We start from the raw sequence: 25721 nt of genomic DNA on the forward strand, positions 1-25721 counted from the left end.
AACTTTTGAACCGTGGAGGCATCAGACTGACAAAATTTATTCTTCTAGGTGCAATAAAATGTAATGGCTTGTGGAATCAACAATGCAGTGTTAAGAGAGCGAGTGAGTCACTAGGAGCAGAGGGAGAACTTTGTGTTATAGAAGGCTCAGATAAATCTATTTTAAGCTACTTTTGGAAACCACGAGAGCCCGCATGGTGGGGCACGCTTGTAATCCTAGTCATTGGGAGGCTGAGACGGGAGGACTGCAGGTTCCTGGCCAGCCTCAGCTACTTAGTGATGTCCTGTGCAACTTAATGAGACCCTGTTTGCAAATAAAGAAGAAAAACTAGGGCTGGGGGTGTAGCTCAGAGGTAGAATGTTTCTGGGTCCAATTCTAGTACTGGAAAAAAAAAAAGTAAACATCAACATTTACAAATGTTTCTCAAGGGTAAAAATCATTTTTAAAAAATGTTTTCTTTCTTTAGGAATACAAGACTTGAAGTTTCTTAAAATCTTTTAAATAGAAAAGGCAACAGATTAACTCTGTGTGTGTGTGTGTGTGTGTGTGTGTGTGTGTGTGTGTGTGCATGTGTATTACTGAAAATTGAACCCAGAGGCATTTGTACTTTGAGCTACACCTCAGCCTGGTTTTTATTTCTTATTTGGAAACAGGGTATCACTAGGTTGATACGAGTCTCACTATTTGCTGAGGTTGTCCTTGAACCTGGGATCCTCCTGTCTCAGCCTCCCAAGTACAGGGATTACTGGCATGCACCACCACGCCCAGCCAGATTAACTTTTATACTTGTAAATATTATATTGATCTTTTGAACAAGGATGTCAAATCTTGTCAATCTTAAAAGAATGTTATTTTAAAGTGATAGTAACAAAATATCAAATGAAAGCATTAAATTATCTATACTTTCCATGAAAACGATAGAAAGCAAAAGTATTATATATTTTTACTGCTATATCAAATTTAGGCCTTTAAATTTTTCTACTGAATTACAATCTTCATTGCGTTGTGAAATACACATATTTGTAACTTTTTAATTTTGCAGTACTGAGGATGGAACCCAGGGGCATTCTACCTCCAGGCTTCACCCCCAGCCCTATTTTTTAATTCTTTATTTTGAAACAGGGTCTCACTAAATTGCAAAGGGCCTCACTAAGTAGCTGAGGCTGGCCACGAAGTTATGATCCTCCTGTCTCAGCCTCCCAAGTACTGAGATTATAAGCATACACCACCACACCCGGAACATATTTGTAACTTTTTAGTTTATTATTTAGATTTATTTATTACCAAGATCATGATGAATTAATATTGTAAGGGAAAAAAATCTCAGAGTATAGGACCATATTATCTACCATTATAACAATGTTAAGTGCAAAACTAAGTGAAAATATTCACCCATCTTAAAAGCTTAGAAAACATTTTTTCCATGTAGAAGATTTATGTCATTTAAAAGTTTAGTTATGAAAAAATTACTAGGAAAATTATACAGCTAAAATGTCTCTTAAGGCTATATCTTTTCGATATTTCTCAATATAAAAACACAAGTAATTATATTGTGAATACTAAATTTGCCTACCATTTTAAGGCAAAGGCACTTTATTTGTGAATCCATTCACGATAGAGACGTAAGTCACAGAGCTACGATGTTTAAAGAAGTAGTCTGTGCATTAGGACGACAGAATTAAGGAAAACATCCATTAGTTGATAACTATAGTAAAAATGTTATAATATTTATGTCATAAATAAAAATATTCCTTTTCTTTTTAGCTAAGCTATGTAGGTGCGCTATGAACTTTGTTATTTATAAGAGTTCTACAGTTCATTCGTCTTGGAATCTGTTTCTTTGGAAATTAGAGATCAACTTATATCTCATTTTCTGTTTTATTCTTGCTTTACTTCTGATTTTATATTTTTTAAATTAGAAGACCAAAGCCAGTACTTGCATTATGCCATCTTCAATGTAAACGTTTCGGTGGTAGTCAGGAATTGTTGGTCTGAATAGTTTTCAAAAGTTTCTGATACATTTCTGACTTTGGAAATCTGGGATAGGAATCCATTTCCATATGCTTATATACAATTTTTTGAGCCTCTTCCAAACATGTTTGTGTGGGTTCTTGAATGTTCTGGGTGATCTTGGAGAACTGTCAATGTTAATCTGAAAAGCAAAATTATAGATAGAGGCACATAATGGAAAGGTTTAATTTATTCCCCCTCCTTTGCAGGGTAATAGGATAGTTTTGCTTGCAGTTTTCATAGAAACCTAAAAAGATTTATAAGAGGTAAATATTTTACTTTTTTTTTGTTAATATTCACCTTTACATCCCAGAGGTATAAAGGAACCACATGGCCCAGAGATGTTTCAGAAACCATTGCTTACTTAGGAGGCTGCAAGTGGTTTGCTAGTGGCTGCTTGCAAACAAGGAAGTTTATGGGAAGGAGGTTTCTTTTTATGAAAAAGGGAACTTGGTGCTATTTTAAAATTTTTCTTCCTTAATAGTCACAAATGTTGTTTTAACTGAGTATGTCCTAAAATGGGACAAAAGTGAGAAGTGGAGAAATAGGAGGAAGAAGTGGTTATTTCAGTCAACCAAAAAAATTTCCAGGTACAAATATGGGGAGATAAGTCAGGAATGCAGGTCTATTCCTGAGTGGTATACATCTCATTTACCATCCTTCATTCTTTTCCCCTGAACAGAAATTTTCAGTTTTAATTGTCTCTCTGCCAGGAGGAGTCTCAGTAAATGTATTTCATTTATGTCTCTATTTTTCTTTAAAGAGTTGAAAATGATCACCAGGAATCACAATGTGGTTGTCTGCTGGGTCTGCTAGTTTTATACTCAGGTGAATAATAGTTTCTGGTGTGGTAGAAGACTGCCCTCCACCACTGCGATGTGCACATGTCTGTTTATAGCATTTATAGTTTCTACTGCAACAACAGTTCTTTCAAGGACTGACTTCTTTTCTCTTTAATTTCTAGGACTTAAGACAATTTAGTGTGGATAGCCTTTGTAACAATCGACAGCCTAACCCTGAATCCTAACATTACTTAACAGTTGTGTGATGTTGAGCATTTTTAATTAACTTCTTAGGATCTTGGGTTCCTTATCTGAAAAATAAGCAGAGTTTATAGCATTTTAGGAGATACTGAGATGCAAAGTGCCTGGCATCTATGGATGCTTGGATATTAGTGCTCTCCAACAGATGGACTGATTTCCATTTCCCATGCGTGTTACCTGTCTAGGGGACTGAGGCTGGATGTAGGGTTTATAAAGCTTTCTTGCCCTAGAAATTCTGTTCCACTGTAAGGCAATTTTCTTATAGGTTTCACATGCCATCCAGAATTTAATATTCTCATCACTGTGTTCCACTTTTAAGTAAGCTGCATAGACTACGGCATCATCTGAAAGTAGTAAGGAAATCTGTTTATTTTCATGGACTAAAATTATAAAAAAATCTAAACATTAATGTACTTAAAAATATAAATAGATGCTCCTAAATTGTTTGACAAGTGAGCAGTTTAGATCTCTATTCATTGATATCGATCATATACTTTTTGGGAGGGGGGAGTCTGGGGATGGAATCCAAGGGCATTCGCGCTCTGAGCTACACCCCCTGACCTATTTTTTATTCTTTATTTTGAAACAGGGTCTCACTAAGTTGCAGAGGGCCTCACTAAGTAGCTGAGGCTGTCCATGAACCACGATCCTCCGGTCTCAGCCTCCTGAATGCTGGGATTACAAGCATGCACCACCACACCTGGCTTCGATCACACACTTATATCTGCACATCTGAAGCATGTTTGACAGTCCCAGTCATTGCTGAGGTCATTCCTTTGTTCTGAGTCACTCAATGGAAAATTCTCACAGTGGCGTGGATGAGTCTATAACACACAGAACAGAAGAAGTCACAAGGACCCAGAAAAAAATAGCAGGGTAGGGTGACAGAGCTCTGATCATGAAGTTACATTAAAAAAATAAATCTATGACCTTACAAAGAACTGGTTGGTTGGAGAAGGGATTAGACTAAAAAAGGAAGGAAACTATCCCAGCCCCTTAGAAGTGATATTCTCATCAGGTTGAATATACTGAAGTATTTCTTAATGTCCAGGCAGAGCAGTAAACACAGACAGATGCAAAATTGAACTTCATATATGTGGCTTATGGATAAGCCAGAATAAGGACCAGCCAAGGAACAGAATTCAGAAAGGCTGTTGGAAACTATATCAGAGATGGTCTAGGGCAGTGGTTATGCTGAGCATAACCATCAAATGACACTCTGATACTGAGATGGTTATCTGCAGCTCTGATCTTAAACTGCCTCTCTGCAGAGGTGGACAAGGACAGGCTGGGAGGAGTGTTTCTGACGGAGGCACTGTTTTATGGGAGATTGTGTTTGAAGAAGAAGGTCGAGGAAGCTCTCACAATTCTGACACATTAACCAGAATCTTAGGGAGGACCAGGTTGTCTCGAGGTTTAAGGTAAACACTGAAATAAGTATTGAACTTCTTTTAGTGACTGTGAAGTTTTGACATATCTGAGAAATCGAATTGCTAAATGCTAATATGGCAAAGTAACTTTCAATTGATAATAGAAATGTGTGTAGTCACACTGAGTAGGTGACCACTCAGAGACTGGCTGTCAGCTTCGGATTTTTTAAAATAAAAAGCTGTACATCATTTAATGTGTACAACTTGATGCCTTTGGTGTTAGGTACACGCCCAAGAAACCTACAACAATGTCATAATATATCCATAGGATTTCTTCTTTCTTTTTTTTAAATTTTTTTAGTATTGAGGATGGAACCCAGAGGCAGTCTACTTTTGAGCTGCACCACTAGCCTGATTTTTTTTGTTTTGTTAATTTTGTAAGTTGCTGAGAAATAAGGACATTGCTGAGGCGGTCCTCAAACCTGAGTCCTCCTGTTTTAGGCTTTGAAGTGCTAGGATTACAGGGGTGTATCACCACCCATGTTATCCATAGCGTTTCTATTAACAAAATCTAGTTCAGTATCACTAGTTGTTATGAGAAATAATGACAATCAGCAAGAGTGGAAATTATGAGTAAAATCATTTTCCTGGACCTCACATAGAGATTAGATCAAGTTTTCTAGTACTAGGAAGCCAGGTTCCTTGACTCTGTGGTTTCTACTGAGTCTGTCAGTAGCGATACAGAAATGAAGATGGAGGATTAAACAATGAAGGTATTTTGCATTCAGAAAAATAACTCAGATTGAGGTAGATCCTTCCAAGGAGGTATTAGGATTGGGGAGAGCTAGTATTCTGCAAGAACATGGCATCCTAGGAATACACTAATTTATACCTTGGTGTACTAGTCCCATGGGAGCAAGCGTGGCCTTCATGACATTGGGATGTCACCTTGGTTTGGAAGGACACCTGAGATGGGGTCGAGCATGTGTAGAAATGCAACATAGGAAATAACATAGCTATTCCTACCCAGTGGGGAATATATTTTCACTTAGATTTCCAACAAGTTTATTTTCACGCTCACCTGACTTGAAATGGAGCAGAGACCACACATGTAACAAGTGTGGAGCCTATTAAAGAAATAATCAATTATGTGGGAAAAGTAAAAAATAAAACAAGAAAAGTAATTTCTGTCTCAGCAAATAAAGTTGAAGAGCAATATTTAATTTTTTAGTATGTATTGAAAGAAATAGCTCTATTTTTTTTTTTGTGTATGGCACTAGGGATGAAACCCAGGGGCATTCTACCTCTTAGCCACACTCCCAGCTCTAAATTTTAATTCTTTATTTTGAAACAGGGTCTCACTAAGTTTCCTAGGGCCTCACTGAGTAACAGAGGCTATCCGCGAATGCGGATCCTCCTGTCTCAGCCTCCCAAGTACTGGGATTACAAATGTGCGTCATTATGCCTGGCTTGAAACAGGTATATTTAGAAAATAAATAAATAAATAAATTGATATAATTTGTACTTAGAGGAAATTTGATTGAAAGATCCATTAGAAACAGAATATAAGGATAGCACCAAAAAATAAATAGAGCTATAGAGGAGGGAGGGAGGGAGAGAGAGAGAGAGAGAGAGAGAGAGAGAGAGAGAGAGAGAGAGGAGAGAGAGAGAGAAAAGAAGGAGTAGGAAGAAAAAGAAGGAGAGAGAGAAGAGAGAGAAGGGAAGAAAAGAAGAGAAAAGAGAAGACAGGCAGTCAGAGAGGGCTGTTAAAATCCACAAGTCGTGGAATGAGAGTCCATGCTCATTCCAACTCCAGGCTGTGGAGTTGACCAGATGAGTGGGTAGGGGTAGAAAGATGATCTGAAATCCAATGTTAGGTCCTAAATGGTCCCGTTCCAAATTTGTGTTTATGTTTAGCTTAATTTTGTATTAAATGCTTATACATTGTCATTTTAGAACCTACCTGTATTTATACCATCTCTAATTTCCTTCCTGATAGAGAAGAATAATTATCTCTAATGCTTTTGGGGGGTGGCCTAATGGTACAACAATTCTTAACATATTTACGTTCTTTGCCATGGAAACCATACATTGGTATATATGGTTTTATATTTTATAAGTGATGGTATTCTATATGAACTATATAAAACACGGTGTAGTGTAGACACTTGATGTGGTAGTTAGAAATATTGTCTTCAGAATTTCCTATTCTTCTAACAAGTTTTTTTTTTTTGGTGTATATAGTACTGGGGATGGAACCCAGAGGGTTTTTTTTTTTTTTTTTTTTTACAATGAAGAAACACCTATTATATTTCTCTTTTGAAACAGAGTCTCACCAAGTTGCAGAGGGCCTCACTAGGTTGTCGAGGCTGGCTATAAACCTGTGATCCTCCTATCTCAGTTTCCCAAGTACTCAGATTACAATCCTGTACCACCATGCCCAGCTTCTAACAGGATTTTAATTCTGTTTCATTTATATCTTCTTTGACCACTGAACTTGTGTTAGTCAATGAAATACATGCAAAAGTGCCACGTAGTGGCCCAAGAAGGCAGTTTAAGAACCTCATGTGATTCTGTTCCTCACTTGCCAGAAAGAGAAACTACATCATAGAAAACAGCTGCTCCTTTAGCCTCAAGGCCAGATGAAGACATGGAACAGAGCTGGAGCTGACCTCAGCCATTGTGTATCATGGATGGGAAATGAGCCTTTCTTATTGTAAATCACTGGGATTTTAATGCCATTTGTTTCTGTCTCAATACTTGGCAAAGCTGACCTGGACTACTGTAGCCCGTGTAGCATTACAAACATGATTCTGGTGTGTAGAATGAGTGGACTTATGTGATGAGTGTGTCTTACAGGATTCTGTATGTTAGGCTATTTTTTTTACATGTTTTGGTTGGTACAGTGTAGTGTCACATCATAATGTAAATCACAGTGATAGTGACTCGCACACAGCGCTTGGCCGCCTTTCACCTGCCTCCTCTCCATTCTCCCCCGACTTCTCCAACCAGGCCATTGAGATGAACATTGGTATCCTCACATATATACATATATCGATGGAAATAATTCCTTCATTTACCCTCTCTGTCTCTCCTCCCCTTCCCCTAGACCACCTCCCTGTCTCCACTGAAATTTCTCCTCCATTATCTGAAGCCCCTCTGGTATCCCGATGACTCCCTAGCTTCCATATGTGAGAGAAAACATATGATTCTTCACTTTCTGTGACTGGCTAATCTCACGTAACATACTGCTCTCCAGATCCATCCAGTTTTCTGCAAATGACTTAATTTTGTTCTTTTTTATATTGCCGACTAGAATTTCATTGTGTGCATATCCCCCAATTTTGAATGGGAATTATCAAGAAGACAAAAAACAATAAATGCTGGCTAGTATGTGGAGAAATTGGAACTCTTTTATACTGTTGATGGAATTGAAGATCAGTTCAGCTGCTGTGGAGATTAGTGTGAAGATTTCTCAGAAATTTGGGAATGAATCCATCATGTGATCCTGCTATACCACTGCTGGGTATCTTCCCGACGGGACCGAAATTCAGAGAAATACATCAATACATGCATATCCATGTTCAGAGTAGCACAATTAACAATAACCGAATTAGGCTAATTTTTGTCTGGGCATAATTCAAGTCACCTAAGTGAGCAGCTGATAGTGCATTTGTGTAAAAAACAAATCTCAGGAATCTTAGGAAATATTAAAGTCAGAATAGAATTGCCAGTTTAGGATTTCTATGGACTCATACACCGAGTGAATTTACAAATTGGAAACAAAGCTTTTCTAAATCGAGCAGGTGAACTCAACGGAGCCTGTTCTGAAGTTTTAAATAAAATTCATTCCTGAGAACTATGTCCAAAGAGACTGGTTCTACTTGAGAAGAGCAAATAAAGGATGGAGGAAAGAGGTGTATGCCATACACAGTGGATGCTTTTCTTGAAGAATGAGTGTGATATCTTTGGACGTCTATACCTTGCTCTCTTATAACTAGTCACTGACGCCAGATGCGGTGGCGCACGCTTGTGATCCCAGCATTCGGGAGGCTGAGAGAGGAGGATCGCGGTTCGTGGACAGCCTCAGCTACTTAGTGAGGCTCTCTGCAACTTAGTGAGACCCTGTTTCAAAATAAAGAAGAAAAAATAGGGCTGGGGGTGTATCTTGGAGGTAGAATGCCCCTGTGTCCCATACCCAGTACCGAAAAAAAAAAAAAAAAAAAGAGTAAAAAATGGGACTGGGGTATAGCTTAGAGGTAGAATGCCCCTGCCAAAAAAAAAAAAAAAAAAAAAAAAAAAGTCAATGAAGTTAGTATTCTATGACATACAAGGTGACACATATTCTGGGTGCAGAAGGAGGACGGGGATTTCTTTTGGCTGAGTGAGAGTAGTGGCCCATCTAATTCCAGGATCATGCTTTCTGCAAAGTGGCAATTCTTACACCCTGCATTAAATCCTAAAAAATGAGCTATATGTTTTCTACTATACATTAAAAATGTGTCTGAAACAAATTTTAATGCACTTTATTTTTAATCTGTACCACGGGGGATAAGAAATTTCACTAATTCCACTCGAGTGTCAAGTTTTACAGTAAAACTATTTATTAAACTTCTCTGGTTTGGCTTCTATGATATTAATCATTTCTGATTTTTCTCCAACTTTCTCTTGACTGTATTATTATAAAGGCAGCTTAAAGTACTATGTGTGCCGGGCGTGGTGGCACACACTTGTAATCCCAACATTTGGGAGACTGAGACAGGAGGATCGTGGTTCGTGGCCAGCCTCAGGTACTCTCAGTGAGGCCCTCTGCAACTCAGTGAGACCCTGTTTCCAAATAAAGAATAAAATATAGGTCTAGGGGTGTAGCTCAGAGGTAGAATGCCCCTGGGTTCCATCCCCAGTACTGCAAATAAATAAATAAATAAATAAATAAATAATAAATTACTATGTGCTCTTTTGAATACAAAAAGCATCTGATAAAGTAATAACCATTGTTAACACTTTGTTATATTTCCTTTTATTCTTTCAATCCATTGATCACGTACAATTATACCTAGTTAGAATTCATTCATCTCCACAGAGAGATACAGACAAAAAGAACTTATTGATTATAATGTGAAAGAATTTTTGTATCATGATTACTCTTTCATACTTAATATCATGTATCAAACGCACTTTCTCCCTTTTTCTTTTTTTTTTGTGGTACTAAGGATTGAATGCAGGGGTGTTCTACCTCTGAGTTACATCCACAGCCCTATTTTATTCTTTGTTTTTAAACAGAGTCTTACTTAAACTGCTGAGGGCCTCACTAAATTGCCAAGACTGGACTCAAACCTTTGATCTTCCTGTCTCAGCCTGCCAAGTACTGGTATTACAGGTGTGCACCATCACACCCAGGTCCTTTTTATTTTTGACGATTAGACTCTAGTCCACTGAAAGGCTGAATTATAACACAGTTGTACCTATGAATCCACAAGGGAATAGTTCCAGGACCCCATGAGAATGCCAGACTCTAAGGATGTTCATGTCCCTTACACAAAATGGTCTAATATTTGCATGTAACCTACATATATCCTCCTGTATACTTTCCCTCTACATTACTAATAATATCGAATACAATATAAATTATATGCAAATAGTTGTTATAATATATTGTTTGGAGAATAATGACAAGCAAAATATGTCTGTACATGTTTAATATAGACACATTTTTTCCAAATATCTTTGATCTACAGTTGGTTAAACCCATAGCTGCAGAACCTGTAAATACAGAGGACTGACTGTATATTTAACCATCTTATTATTATTGAACATTTAAATTTTCTCATTTTTTGGCTATTAACTACCCAAAACTGAACATGTGGTTTATAAATTCTTGCCTATCTATTTTTTTAGAAATGATTAAAGAAGCGGAATGCTTAAAGTGAAGATGTGGTATATATATGTGGAGACACTGGGCATATTTGTAAAATTGCTTTCAGGAGGATTTCATTATCAATTAAATCAGCAATGTCAGTCTCTACTCACTTCATCTTTTCTCACGTGATGGGGTAGCAACAATGACATGTGATTGTTTAAATCTGTGTTTTAAAAATATCAATGCGAGCCAGGCGCACGCTTGTAATCCCAGCATTCGGGAGGCTGAGATCTGGAGGATCGCGGTTCGCGGACAGCCTCAGCTACTTAGTGAGGCCCTCTGCAACTCAGTGAGACCCGGTTTAAAAAAAAAAAAGAATAAAAAATAGGGCAGGGGGTGTAGCTCGGAGGTAGAATGCCCCTGGGTTCTATCCCCAGACCTGCAAAAAAAAAATTATATATATATATATATATATATATCAACGATAAATATTTTTTCTTTTCTACTGACCATTTCTTTTTTTCTGTGAATTTCAAATCTATTTTTCTTTTACATTGTTAGTGTTTTCTTGATTTTCAGTCCTCTTTATATATTAAATACACTATCTCTATAATACTTATTACATTATCGTATATTCTGACTTTATTATTTATTATTATATTTATTATTACTTAAAAAAATTTTTTTTTGAGATGGGATCTCACTATGTTGTCCAGGCTAGTTTTGAACTCTTGGGCTCAAGTGATCCATACACTCAGCCTGCTAGGGGCTGGGACACACGCACACCACTGTGCCTGCCTCTGCTTACTGGTTTTTATTTTTAATCTAAGTTGTTGAGATTCTCACTAAGCTGATGAGGCTGTCCCAGGACTTGCAATCTTCCTATCTCAGCCACCCAAGCTATTGGGGTTACAGGCGTGCACCATCATGTCCAGCTCTGGCTCTATTTTATATATTATTCTGCTTATAACATTGAGAACATTATGACATTTGTGAACCATCTACTATGAACAAGCTTTAGTCCATCTCCACTCTTGCTTCCAATCTTTTCTGTATTTCAATTAGAGAAAAATCTCTGAAACAAACAAGAATCTTGCTGTGACCCTCTATTTTACCTTTTGCCTGCCTGGGGAAGGCTGGACCTTGGGCAGGGTTGGGGACTCTTTAGGATGGGCACTCTGCCCTCCTGCCTCTTCTCCCAGCAGTCCCTCCTGGGTGGTCTCTGAGCTGTGTTTGGACATACTTCTTAGTTTGTGCATGCATGTCCTTTTGTGTGGAACTTTCCACTCTGATCCAGGACTTAGCTTTTGTATTTCAATTTTTGGAAAAAAGTTTTCTGAACCCCACAAGTTAGATGAATACATCTTGTCAGTTGAGAATTGGCATGAGTGCATGTCTGGTTTTTTTTTTTTTTTTTGAGGGTCTGGAGATGGAATCCAGGGAGATTTGACCTCCGAGCTATACCCCCTGCCCTATGTTATATTCTTTATTTTGAAACAGGGTCTCATTAAGTTGTGGAAGGCCTCACTAAGTAGCTGAGACTGTCTGTGAACCGTGATCCTCTGGTCTCAGCCTCCCGAATGCTGGGAATACAAGTGTTGGCCACCACGCCCAGCTTGTTTTAAATTTATTAAAAATATATTTGTTAATATCTCCATTATAATTTATTAACATTATTACATGTTATTCATATATACTATGTATATTATATTTGTCTTTTCTGAGACATTTTGAGGATTAGGACTGTAGTTTACTTACCTTTATATATGCAATTCCTATATATTGCCTGAATATATTGTAGGTACAGAATAAATAAATGTTTGCCAATCTCGGCTTTTATATGCCTCATGCTTTATTTGAAATGGATCCTGTAAAGGTCTTGGAAAGTGATGGAGTGGCCCTAATCATTCACCATTCAAGAAGCACTAGAGACCAGAACATTATACCTGGAATGATGCTGCATTTTCATTTTCTGAAAATGAGGGGGAAAGAAGTACAAACTGAACAGTTATGTCTATAAAAGGTCAGGTTTTCACCCTCTGCAAGGTGAAGGAGTGTGTGATAAATTAAAGAAGACAGAAAGTGCTAAATGGAGAGGGCTGAGGCAAGGCGTCGGTGATATAAGGGCGGTGATATAAGGGCGGATGAAGGTAACCATGGCAACAGCAGTGGTTAGCCGAGATTAGAATAAATGATCATGTAGGAAGCTGCCAATCCAGAGCGAGCCGCAGAGAAGCTCTCAGGAGGAAGAGAACTGAGAATGGCCCTGCTGCTGGGATCAGGATGCACATGATGAGTGGCAGTATCCATCTTTAACAACTCCTCCTCCTCCTCCTCCTCCTCCTCTCCTCTTCCTCCTCTCCTTCTCCTCCTCTCTTGCTCCTTCTCCCCGTCCCTCTCCTTTCCTCCTCCTCCTCCCTCCCCCACTCCTCCTCCTCCTTCTCCTCCTCCCCCCCCCCCCGCTCCTCCTCCTCCTCCTCCTCTCCTTCTCCTCCTCTCTTGCTCCTTCTCCCCCTCCCTCTCCCTTCCTCCTCCTCCTCCCTCCCCCCGCTCCTCTTCCTCCTTCTCCTCCTCTCCTTCTCCTCCTCTCTTGCTCCTTCTCCCCCTCTCTTCTCCTCCTCCTCCTCCTCCTCCTCCTCCTCCTCCTCCTCCTCCTCCTCCTCTCTTCTCCTCCTGCTCCTCCTTCTCCTCCTCCTCCTCCTCCTCCTTCTCCTCCTCGTATTGGAGATTGAACCCAGGGACATTTTACCTCTAAGCTACACCCCAATCCCCCATTTTTAAAATTTAAAAATTTGAAACAGGGTTTCACTAAGTTGCTGAGGCTGGCAACTTATTTGGTCTCAGCGTTCCAAATACAGAGATTACAAACAGGCACCACCATCCCCAGCTATCTATCTTTAACTTCTAATTTCTGTTCTACGATTATGAGGATAAAGTGGCACCAGCCAGCACAGATGACTCATCAATACGGAGCAGTCTTCATTGTCTTCAGAAGGATGATGGTCAGCCTTACAAAGCCATGGGTCATATGTTTTTTTCTTATATGTGGAGACTAGAGAGAAAACAGAAAACTAAAGGACTTAAGGTAAATTAGGAGAAAGACCAGTAGAATAGTGAAGGGGACTGGTTGAAGGAAGTAGGGAAGGAAAAAGGAAAACAGAGGAAAGAAACAGTTCACAATAATGTTATTTCCACAAGTGAAGGCATCACTGTGTGTGAGGAAGAAGGAGGGGGAACAGGAGGGATGCAGACGAGAACGCATCAAGTGATGTATGCATGTGTGACTGTATCTCTTTGAACCTCGCTGTGATGTATTATTACAATGCACTGATAAATTACTTAAAAATGTTATTCTTACCCAATTGCAGCCCTGTCCCCTGTACTCATCACACACCTGTCTTTATTCCTCTTTCCAAACCCCCTTCCCAGGCTCTAGTGATCTCGGTTCTAGTCTCTACTTCTTTGAGATCAACACTTTTGCCTCCATGTATAAGTGAGAACAGGCTTTTGTCTTCCTGTGCCTGGCTTACTTCACTTAACCATGGCAACGAATCGTTTTTTGTGTGCTGTTGGACTCATTTTACTGGTATTTTGCTGAGGATGTTTGCATGTATCTTCAAAAGGGACACTGATCTATAGTTTTTGGTTTTTCAGTTGTTTCCTTGTCTAGTTGTGGTATGAGGGTGATGCTGGCCTCACTGGATGAGTTTGGAAGTTTCTTTCCTTTCATTCCTTTGTAATAGTTTGAGATGAATTGGTATTAGTTCTTCTTTAAAGGTTTAGTAAGATCTAGTGGTGACTCCATCCAGTCCTAAGATTTCCTTTCTAGGAGATTTTTAACTACTGATTTAATCTTGTCATTTGTTACTAGTCTGTTCAAATTTTCTGTTTTCTCATAGTTCAATTTTGGTAGGTTCCATGTGTCCATGAATGTGTCTATATCTTCTAGGTTTTCTATCTTAAGGTATATTTCATAATAGTCCCTAGTCATACTTTGCATTGCTGTGATATGAGTTGTAATGTCTCCTTTTTTAGCTCTGATTTTATTTAGGTTTTCTTGATTAGTCTGCTCAAAAGGCATATCAATTTTGTTTATCTTTTCAAAAACCAACTCTTTGTTTCATTGATCTTTTTTTATTAACTTTTTTGTCTAGATTATGTTTATTTCTTCTCTGATCTTTGTTATTTCTTTCCTTTTCCCAGCTTTGGGCTTAACTTGTTCTCGCTGTTCAAGTACAGCTGGTCTAATGGTTGATGAATTTCCTCAACGTTTGCTTGTGTAGGTAAGCCTATTTCTCTTTCATTTCTGAAGGACAGCTTTTCTGGGTATAGTGTTTTGGGGTGATATTTATAAATTTTTTTTATTGGTGCAGTTTCTGACATAGTTCATGGCTCCCTTCTGGAAACAACCATCTCCTTATCTTCCATCATGAGACTATGTTTTTTTCACCTTTAACTCGCCTGACGCCCCTTTCCCATCCACTTGGCTGAACCCTCCTTTTCCTGGATTGGAAACATTGCTGTGGACTTACTACTACCTCTGGATCTGAACTCTCCCTCTAGTGATCTCGAAGATCTGCAGCGACATTCCTGAGTATCTCTAGGCTAGCCACTTCTGGCCTTATTTTTCTCACTTTGAGAGAGTTCTGGTTTTACTTGGTTTATTGCAACAGCCTCTAAGTAATCTCCCTGATCCTATTCTTCGGAAGAGAATCAGGGGGATCTTTGAAAAGCACACTAAGTCTTGTTTCTCCCCAGTAGAAGGTCATTCATGTGGCCTGTAAGGCTATATGCTTCTGGAGTATTGAACTGCTTTTCCTTATTTGAAGGCAATAGCCTCACTTACATCTCAGGGCCTTTTCAAGATGGGTTTCCTCTGCCCAGACCTCAGCACAGTTGGCTGCTTCTGTTTCTTGTTCACATTTTACTCCTTTCTGAAAACGGATCACAAATTATTCAACTGAATTGCACTCTTCTATCTGACTTTCTTTGTTTTACCACCTGGTTTTAGCTTCTGCAAAGCACTTACCATCTGATGAAATTAGTTACTAATTTTCTGGCTTATCTGTGTGGAAGGGAGCTCTTGAGCTGAGCACACTGGCCTTGAACACCTGTTTCACCCCGATGTCCCCAGTGCTTACATGTTCTTCCAGACACACAGCAGGACTGAATGATTTGTCCAAGGGAATAATTTGGAACTCAGCATCTTATTTACTTGTATGAATCACAATTTATTTAAATATATCCATGAACAATTGCTGTGCTCATCTTTGGAAAATTAGTTAACACATCTAAATGTGCACTTCTGCATCTTTCTGGCATTATAGATTTTGACTATGTTTTAATCTTGACCTTAGTCGTTTGAAGAATCCCTGGGTTTGAGGTGAGTTCTGGTGTTCTATCAGTTTCAAATTGATGTCCCTGTACCTTTTCCAGTTCCATTATATCTTGGTGAAAGCTTAGTCATCAGAAGTATCCACAGAATGTTGCTTCCAGTTTTCACCTTGGTGATGCCTAATGCTCCGAGAGTGGTTTCGGTTGCAGTGCTATTATTTGAGGTCACCCTCATTTAAGGGAAAATTTTAGGTAATTCTCAGGTATCTTTGTGGGAAGATGGCAAAAATTTTCTGGGTACATTTAAAATCTTCTCGCTGATAGGTCCATTTGAAAATAATGTAATTACTTCCTGACGACTCGGATGTTTGAGAATTTGAAGAACTTTCTATCCTCTGTCAGCTTGGAAATTTTTCAGAGTATTTTCTGTCTAATCCATTGTGAGGGATTTTTTTTTTAAGATAAAACTGGTTTTCACATAAAATGCTGAGGATGCTAACAGACTACATGTCTTTAATGTATCATATACCCATTTATCTCTACTGGGCTTACTTCTAAACTAGTTTCTTATCTTTAACATATTACCAGTTAGTCCCATGTCCAGACTTAGGTCAAAATTTTTGTCAATGAATATGGATGTAGAAGAAAGTACACCAAATGCTGTATAATTGTATAATTGTGTACATATTATATAATTGTGTACATACAAATTGTATAATTGTGTACATATAATTGTATCACTTTGAACCTCACCATGCTGTATAATTACAATTCACCAATAAAAATGTAAAATAAAATAAAAATGTGAAAGTATGTGTTTGTCTTGCCTTTGGGAATCCATTTAGGATGCTTACTTGTTATTTTCTCTTTTACTCCAGTGTGCCATAAATGGCAATCCTCCTTATTCTTTTCTAGGGTGTGTTTGGTTTTTGGAAATTCTTTTTTTTTTTTCTGTCTGTAGTATTTTATGAGCACATAGAATTTTTTTTTCTCCAAGCACTTTGCCTAAAATCTCAAAAGTGCTTAATACATACTTATTGAATATTGAGCCAGGCACGCACAATTTAAAAATGAAAAAAGTCTTTCACAATTAAAATAATATTTGTCAAAAATGTATCATTTGATAACATCTAGAATGTGTCTGCCTGGCTAACATGCTTAATTTCTAACTAAAATCTGAGTTTTGCCAGAGTTCTGTTTTCAAATTGATGGTTTTTAGACCCCCCCCTTTTCCACAAAGACTTTGTATTTTGTTTACAATAGTATTACTTAATGGATCCGCAACAAACACCTTCTTTTTTTTCTGTGGTACTGGGGTTGGAACCCAGAGGATTTCTACCTCCAGGCTATAATCCCAGACATTTTTATATTTTATTTGGAAACAGGGTCTCATTAAGTTGCTGAAAGCCTCACTAAGTAGCTGAGGCTGGCTTCGAACCTGTGTGATCCTCCTGTCTCAGCCTCCCAAGCGCGGGGATTACAAGCGTGCACCACCACACCCGGCAACAAACACCTTCTAAAACAAATTTTTCTCATCTTTTGAGCCTCAGGGTAATATATTTCCTTTCCACGTGAGTTTCTGAACTACATGTTCCTAGAATCAGTGTTTTTTATTTATGTTAAATAGTCATCTGCATATCTTAGCTTAGAGGATCAATTTTACTAGTGCCCTTGGTTAATGTCAACATGATTATTCTCTAGAACATGTTTGTATTCTTAGTTTTATCTTTCTGGCTGGCTAGCTTATAGAATGATTTGCTTTATTGCTTTTTAATTAATTATGTGATTGCCAAATTTTTATACTGACTTCATACTAATCTGATTTCTGGTAATATTTTTACCATGTTTGTGTTGGCTTTTGGAAAGAACAGTATGCTGTGTTCCTCTTTTCTGAGGACTTTGCTTATTCTCAGGACACCAGAACTCTGAATTGCTAATTCTAGCCAGGCAAGCATCCACTTGAGATTCTTGCCGAATAATCAACTCTATGCACTGTGTTTATGAGGCTCCCAGTGCGGCCACATCAATTTACATAATATGGTTTGGTGTTTTGATCTTTTCTTACTAATATTTATCTTGTATTTGCTCACTGAACACTTCTGTTGCATGCCCACTAGTTACAAAGCCTGTTTTTAGTATCTCGGGGGCGATAAAAGGTAAATAAGAGGCAATTGACTCTTAGAGAATTTACAATCTACTGAGTAAGTCACTATGGAGAAAACCCATTATGCAAACTAGCTGCAATTAAAAGCAGTATCAATAATGGTGCTCATAAAATAGAAGAGGAAGAAAAAATGTTCTTAAGAGGTTTCATGAAATAGAACAGAAATTTTACTTTTAAGGATAGGCAGGGTGGGTAGAGGAGACAGCTTTTTGAGCAAAGCCAAGAGTAGGAAGAGCCACAGATGAACAAACAGAAAATGGAAGCTGGGCGTGGCAGTGCACACCTGTCATCGCAGCACTCGGGAGGCTGAGACAGGACAACTGCAGGTTTGGAGCCAGCCTCAGGAACTTAGGCCCTTAGCAATTTAGAGAGACCCTGTCTCCAATAAGAAAAATAAAATAGGGCTTGTGGGGATGGAGGTCAGAGGTAGCTTGCCCCTGGGTTCAACCCCCAGCACTACACACACACACACACACACACACACACACACACACACACACCATGCACACACACACAAGAACAATAGTAACCTTGGAGGTGTCTGTGTTACATGGAAGGTTAGAGCTGAAAGTAACCTTGAGAAAATGTGCTGGGTTAGAGTACAGGGCGTCTTGGATGCCAGGATTTTGGACTTTTTAATAGGGATCAAAGAAAAAAAAAAGATTGCTATTTAAAAACATATACTAATTACTGATAAGTGTAACTACCAATTACAGTGTGATCAGTCTATTTCAGGCCTTGAACTAGGTGTTATATATCCAACTTGTACAGTAATGCTGAACACGTAGGTTATCATCATTTTTTTTTTCTTGCAGTCCTGGGGATGAACCCAGGTGTATTTACCTCTGAGCTACACCCCAGCCCTATGTTTTACTCTTCATTTTGAAACAGGGTCTCACTGAGTTGCAAAGGGGCCTCACTAAGTAGATGAGGCTGTCCTTGAACTGCGATCCTCCGGACTCAACCTCCCAAATGCTGGGATTACAAAGTGCGCCACAACGTTCAGCTGTTATCACCATTTGATAGATGAAGAGTATAAAAATCCAAAAGGGCGATTAATGGCAATGCTACCAATTTGTATTACAGAGTGTTGGGACTGAAATCTGAACGATTAGTAGAGGAATAATCAACATAGCTGACTAAGTCTTTTTTTTTGTTTTTGTTCTTTTCCTCCCATTTAAATGTTCTAAAATAGCCAGGTGTAGTGGTGCACACTTGTAATTCCAGTTCTCAGGAGGCTGAGACAGGAAGATCCTGGTTTGCAGACAGCCTCACCTACTTAGTGAGGACCTTTGGGAAAAAAAAAAAAAAGTTCTGAAGTCTACCCAAAAGATATATATATATTTAAAATGCATCATCATGCTAGTCAACTGGGCCACAGAAAGTGAAAAGCATGGTTTGAAATTTATCAAAAAGAGAAACTCCTGTAAAAATGTGAATGTTCCCTGGAAAGGCCTGCTACAGCAGGGCAGCAGGTGGGTGCTGGGGTGAGACCCGGCCTGGAACTGCAGGTGCTAGCAGGAGCAGCCGAGAAACAAGTGCTAGAAAGGCTGTTTGAGTAGAAGGAGCTAAAGGTCCACATCTGCCACCACTGTACTTGAGGCCCTTCGGTGACGTGTCCACACCAAAAGGGCCCTTGCGCTCGGGTGAGCAGGCAGTACCCCAGAGCGCAACAGCCCCCAGGAGGGACAGGAACCGCCTATCTAGAAGAAGCATTGCACACCCGCCAGTGAAAACAACTTCAGTTAAGCGAACTCCCCTCTGTTAATCAGCAGCTCTAAACAGATTCCTCCTTCACAGAGTGCCTAAAAGGGGATCCCACAAAAAGATGGGTCCATAGGCAACATTAACAAACATTTGAGTGAAACCAACTTCAATTAATTTATTTATATTTATATTTATTTATTTATTTTTGCGGGTCTGAGGATGGAACCCAGGGGCATTTGACCTCCGAGCTACACCCCCTGCCCTATTTTTTATTCTTGATTTTGAAACCGGGTCTCACTGAGTTTCAGAGGGCCTCACTAAGTAGCCGAGGCTGTCCGTGAACCACGGTCCTCCAGGTTCCAGCCTCCCGAATGCTGGGATTACAAGTGTGCTCCACCATGCCCAGCAACCAACTTCATTTTAAAAGACGAATAAAATTTAATAGACGGGTTTCTGTGAGCGCTCACTACATTTTCCCCCTCCCCATAGTTGTCTTCTGGGTTTAGGGTTCTCTCCAATCTGCAATTTCCTACCCCAAACACGATGGGCAGTTCCCCCGAGTGCACACCCTCCTTCAGGTTTCCTGCTCTGAGCCCATGGGTTTATCCCTTCTTATCTATTGCTGTTGTCTGTCGCTTATGTCATCTGGACGCGGGCATGCAGAGACAATTAGATACAGGTTCTACTTAAGCCAGAAATGGATAACTTGGAGAAGCTTTGGACTATCAAGACTGAAATTCATTTTCACTTTTGAAAACACTTAGAACAGCAAAATTTATTTTAAGATGCTAACTTTAGAAGGCTATGGTAAGTGAGGCAGGGTATTTCGGTACGTGTTACTATTTCAGCAATTTTTCCAAGAGGTTTTATACATACACTTGTGAAGAATAAATAGCCCCAGTGACTAATTTTGTTTTAATTAACACCAGAGAAAAATGACAGTGGTTGGCACGACGGACTATTTCCAGGTTTTCTTTTTTAAACTGCGTCGCTTGCCGTTTGGAAGGTGCCGAGGAGAGCAGTGTAGACTCATCATCCACCTGCTCCTCACCGAGAATGACACCCGCTAGTCGTTCAAGACAAAACGTGCCTAATACTCACAGTTCGTTGCCATCAGTTTCGCGAATGATTGGGCCCACTGTAACACTTCCTCCAGAGGAAGGCTTTGGGAAGAAACAAAAAGTCCTGACTGAACTAAAGCATTCTCAAAGGTTTTGTTGAATAAAGAGAACTATATTACCTTGAAAATAATCCCCAAATACAATTACACTCCGTTTGTGTGTGATTTTTGGATGGGACTTTATCTCCCTATGATCTTTCACCATTTATTTTTACTATCTATATTTTTATAATTATAAAAAATCATAAAAGTAGCATATACTTGAAAATATAATGTAGTAAGTATCAAAAAGATAAACAACAACAGGGCGTGATGGCACAATCTTGTAATCCCAATAGTTGGGAGGCTGAGACAGGAGGATTGCAGGTTCAAGGCCAGCCCCAACAACTTAGTGAGACTCTCTGCTACTTAGTGAGATCCTGTTTTCAAAGAAAAATAAAATAAAATAGGGCTAGGGTGCAATTCAGAGATAGAATGCCCCTGGGTTTAATACCCAGCATTTCTAAGAAAATAAAAAAGAAGAATACAATCCTTCTATTCCCAAATTTCTACTATTAATTTTTTTTTTTGAGGTACTGGGGATGGAATCCAGGGGAATTCTGCCTCTGAGCTACATCCCCCAGCCCTATTTTTATTCTTTATTTTTGAAACAGGGTCTCATTGATTTGCAAAGGGCCTCACTAGGTAGTTGAGGCTGGCTGTGATCCTCTTGTCTCAACCTCCCAAATGCTGGGACCACAAGCCTGGGCCACCACGTCCGGCTCCTATTAATATTTTGATAGATGGTTTTAGTTAGTTATGTGTAATTTGTGTCTTTAATCAAAACGTGCTCATATCATGTGCATGCATACTTTACATGTGTGTATTTCTCTAATAAGTATTATGTTACGACAATTGTCTCAATCATTTATAGTGTTACAAAGTATAGAATCAGTCATATCATTTTAGTGACATGCAGTATTTTTATTATGAGGGGTATTCCATAGTTTACATAACTATTCAGGAAGCATTTTTAGAATCTTTCTCATTTTTAATCGTTAAACCCCCATATAGCCTAGCTGTGTTTAAGGGTTGCCATGCCCACATATGGTAATTTCTTAGGTGCTTAGTAGAAATAGATTCAAAGTGGGTTAAAAAACACACACATACATTTTTTTTTTTTTTTTTTTGTGGTCCTGGGAGTGAAACCCAGGGGCTTTCTACCTCTGGGCTATCCTCCCAGACCTATTTTATACTTTATTTTGGAAACAGGGTCTCACTAAGTTGCTGAAAGCCTCGCTAAGTAGCTGAGGCTGGCTTTGAAACTGTATGATCCTCCTGTCTCAGCCTCCCAAGCGTGGGGATTAGAAGCGTGCGCCACCACGCCCGGCATTGTGTCCTGGATTTTTTTTAACCTCTTCATTCTTCCTGCATTGTATTAAGAACTTACTAATGCTGTTTCCTCAGCATTAATTTCAAGGCCTGAAATATCAGGTAGATCCTGACTCTTTGGGATGGGCTGTTTGCATCAGTGCTGAGGCTTAACAGTGTACTGTGTCAAGATTGCTTAAGTTTTTTTTCCATGAAATTATATCTGACTCATTGTTCTTTTCTCTTATTAGAACTTTAGGAAGAGTAACCTGAAATAACCTCAATTCAGTGAAATGGAAAGTGCTAGGCAGGCTTTATTGCATGTCTGTCTGTTCCACTTATTTCCATTATATAAGAAAGAATAAAATCTATAACACGAGGACGACGCCATCACTGTGCTTGGTTAGGTTAAAATCAGGTGTTGGAAAGAGGGAGCAAGAGAATTTTATTTGCCTCTTAGAGTTGTGAGATTTATGGAGATAAATGATTAGAACAATTACAGTTGGAGGTAAAGTTATGAGATAAAGTTTGTCTTTGATCAAATCCCGTTTTTGCTGGTAATTTCCTCCACCAGTTTTGTGCTGGCCCATGACTCTCCAGGGACTCCCATCAGAATTACCTTAAACACCTCTGTTTCCTCACCCACCTTGGTTTCTTCATATAGCTCTTGAGTTTCGCATCCCTCTTGTCTTCCTAGCTGATAGGTGGCGAAGGGCATCAGAGTGGGGAGCATTTTGAGACATCAGGATGGTGGACAGGGGTATGAAGAGTGTTTGGAGCCTGACAGTCCTGGGTTCTAATCTTAATGCTGCATTAATTTCTGGTTTTACCATACTTACACTCTCCAAGCCTCAGTGTCATTATCCATAAAAGTAGGTAATAATATCTATCTCACAAAGTTATGAAAACTCAACTAGGTTGTGAATGCAAAGAATTTATCAAATGGATTCTATCAAGCAGTCTTCCATAAATGTGAATTCTCATTTTTTTTTCTTTTTTGGTAGTATTGAACCTAGAGGCATTCTATCTCTGAGATATACCCCCAGCCCTATTTTAGTTTTTTTTTTTTAATTTTAAAACAGGGTCTCACTAAACTGCAGAGGGCCTCACTAAGTTGGCTGAGGCTGACCTCAGACCTGTGATCTCCTGTCTCAGCCTTCCAAGTACTGGGATTACAAGTGTGAGCCACCGTGCCCAACTTGAATTCTCATTTTTTGACCTCTTCCTTCCCTCTTGGTGGGAGTATGAGACAGGCAGGAAGAAATGCAAGATCTGGTGGTGATGCTCCGTGGAAACCACCAGGAGAAGAAAAGAAAGCTGTTCTCAATCAGCCTGCTCCATCCTTTTTCTTGGACACACCTGCGTAGCTCCACGGGCATTTAAAAGGCTGAGCTCTGGGCCTTGCCCTCTTCCACCCTCCACTCCTTCTCCCCACCATATTTAATTAGACATTCAGTACTTTAGCAGAGGAGCCGCAGACCAGGAGCTCTGACCCACAGTGAGATGTGGGTGGACAGAGCCACATCTCTATTGGAACTACGTTAGACACACTCATGGCTGACCCAGCAGGGATCTTCAACCATGTATTTCTTTGTGGTGAGTAAATCCAGTGAATGGCTTGCTATCCTTCTCAGAAATTATACTTTTCATTATAATTCAGTCCCTCTTCTCATCCAAATGGCTATGGTTTTAGTTATGGTAAAACTTAAGGAGCTTGGAAGACGATAAGGCTTTGGTTACCCATCCAGTTTCATAATCACCACACAGAAATGATATTTTCTGATGCTTCATGCGTGGAAGGTTTGAACTATGAAAATGTTTTGGATCAAAAAATTGCATTTTAGTACAAGGGATATAAAGCTTAAAAATTCGCCATTCGCTAAAAACAGTTAACTCGCTGAATTCTCAAATGTAAACCATGAATAATGAAAACGAAATCTTGGTGTAATACATTGTTGCTCTTCTGGTGGAATTACTCATGTGTAAATGCAAATTTTACTTTCTGAACAAAATTTAACGATTAAATGCGCATTTTTTATCATGTGATAAAATGTCTTAAGATGGCCGTAGAGTTCAGATGCTACTTACTTTGAAGGGAGCCTCTTAGATTCACGCCTGCACATCTTACAAATCTAACAATTCTGCCTGATCGTTTTTCTAAAGAAATACAGTTTGTATGGATTAGTCATTTAAAATAATAATATGTTGGAGTCTAATTTTAAAGAACATACAAATTAAGAAAAAGTAAGATGGGTTCTTGAAGTTATTGAAATGCAATCAGTGTAGGGATGGAGAGTAGAGCAGAATAAAATGATTCATCTCATACATACTGCATGAGAATATAGGTGCCTGTATTTCTAAGTGACTTTAGAACTCATCTAGCCCACTTCCTCATTAAATAGTGGGGTTTTAAAAACACAGATCTCTGAAAAAGACCTTTTCACTTAGAGCCCACTGGCAGTAATTTCACCAACTTTAAAATTTAGATGAGCGTTTCCTCAGCTCGGGCACCTTTATATAACAATCCATGGCACAAGAGGTTTTTAACTCGGGGCTTTGACGATTAACAGCGAGTTTTTATGTTTGCCTTTATCGGTTCATACCAAAACGCTTATCTGCGAGCCCTTGTGATCTACCAAGCCCTGGCTACCAGCTGGTGATTCACACAGGTGTTTCTCTTCTTCCTGTCCTTGCTGATAAGCAATTAAGAGGCCTGTGATGGGCTATTGATACAGTAAGTACAGGCCCCTGGGTATGCACAGTGGGGAGCCTAAGGGGACTTAAGTGTCCTAGTAAAGGACTTTCTGAGCCTTAGTACAGGCTAAGCAGAAAGGCCTGGTGAAGTAGGGGGCTGCGGGCAAGGGTTGGGAGGCAGTGGAGTGGGTCTTGTCCTTGCTGAGAAAAGGCATTTCATTGCCATGTGAACCTACAGTATGTCAGGAAGAGAGCGGAGAGAAAAGGTTGGAGTTAAGATCGGCCCTGTGTTAAACATGTTCACTGCAGCAAGAAAGCGGTGGGAGAAGTAGGAAGGCTGGGCTGGCGCTGAGGCTATGAGGCCACGCGGGCCCTAGACTTTGTATTAAGGAGCTGGAAATTCATGACGGGCTTTACAATTTATTTATTTATTTTGCGGTACTAGGGATGGAACTCAGGGGCCTTCTACCTCTGAGCTAGTTTTTATTCTTTATTTTGAAGCAGGGTCTCACTGAACTGCAGAGGGCCTCACTAAGTAGTAGCTGAGTCTGTCCGTGAACCACGATCCTCCTGTCTCAGACTCCCAAAGCCTGGGATTACAAGCGTGCACCACCACCACACCTGGCTAAGGCTTTAGAACTCAGAGTAGATGTGTTGACACTCAAGAATGGTTTCACGGCTAGAATGGGCTGTGGTGCGGCAAGCATGGCTCCCGGGGGAGCCATGGACAGGCGACATGTTGAAGGAACAACTGTTGTCGATGCATTGGATATAGAAGGTGAGAGAAAGAAAGGGAACACCTTTGGGTGAGAGATTTGACTCCACAGTAAAGGCAGGGAGTTCCCATAAGTGCATAAAAGAAGCCAAAAATATGATGAGAGGTCCAGGGAGAGTGGAAACAGAAAAAATGCGGCTCACCCAGAGTGACTGAAGAACACAAATAATTTAGAGAAAGACTGAATGAGGAGCTTGAAGGACAAAAGTCAGAATAATACGGTATCACAGAACCCAAAGAATGTGTTGATCAAAAAAGAGTGGCTGGGAGCAGGGGCCCACACCTGTCATCCCA

At 39.5% G+C, this 25721-nt stretch overlaps 1 protein-coding gene across 1 annotated transcript; it reads right to left on the reverse strand.

The window, feature by feature from the left end:
• Positions 1-1976: 1976 nt before the first annotated feature.
• Positions 1977-24867, reverse strand: RGS13 (regulator of G protein signaling 13; the record flags this gene model as incomplete). The annotated part of the gene is given in 7 exon segments (XM_080698748.1): positions 1977-2134; positions 2137-2152; positions 3231-3397; positions 20590-20651; positions 24047-24090; positions 24562-24651; positions 24769-24867. Coding segments are annotated over 7 exon segments (636 nt in total).
• Between the last annotated feature and the right edge of the window lie 854 nt (positions 24868-25721).

This window comes from Muscardinus avellanarius, assembly GCF_963383645.1.
Source record: "Muscardinus avellanarius genome assembly, chromosome: 7".
Classification (NCBI taxonomy): Eukaryota; Metazoa; Chordata; class Mammalia; order Rodentia; family Gliridae; genus Muscardinus; species Muscardinus avellanarius.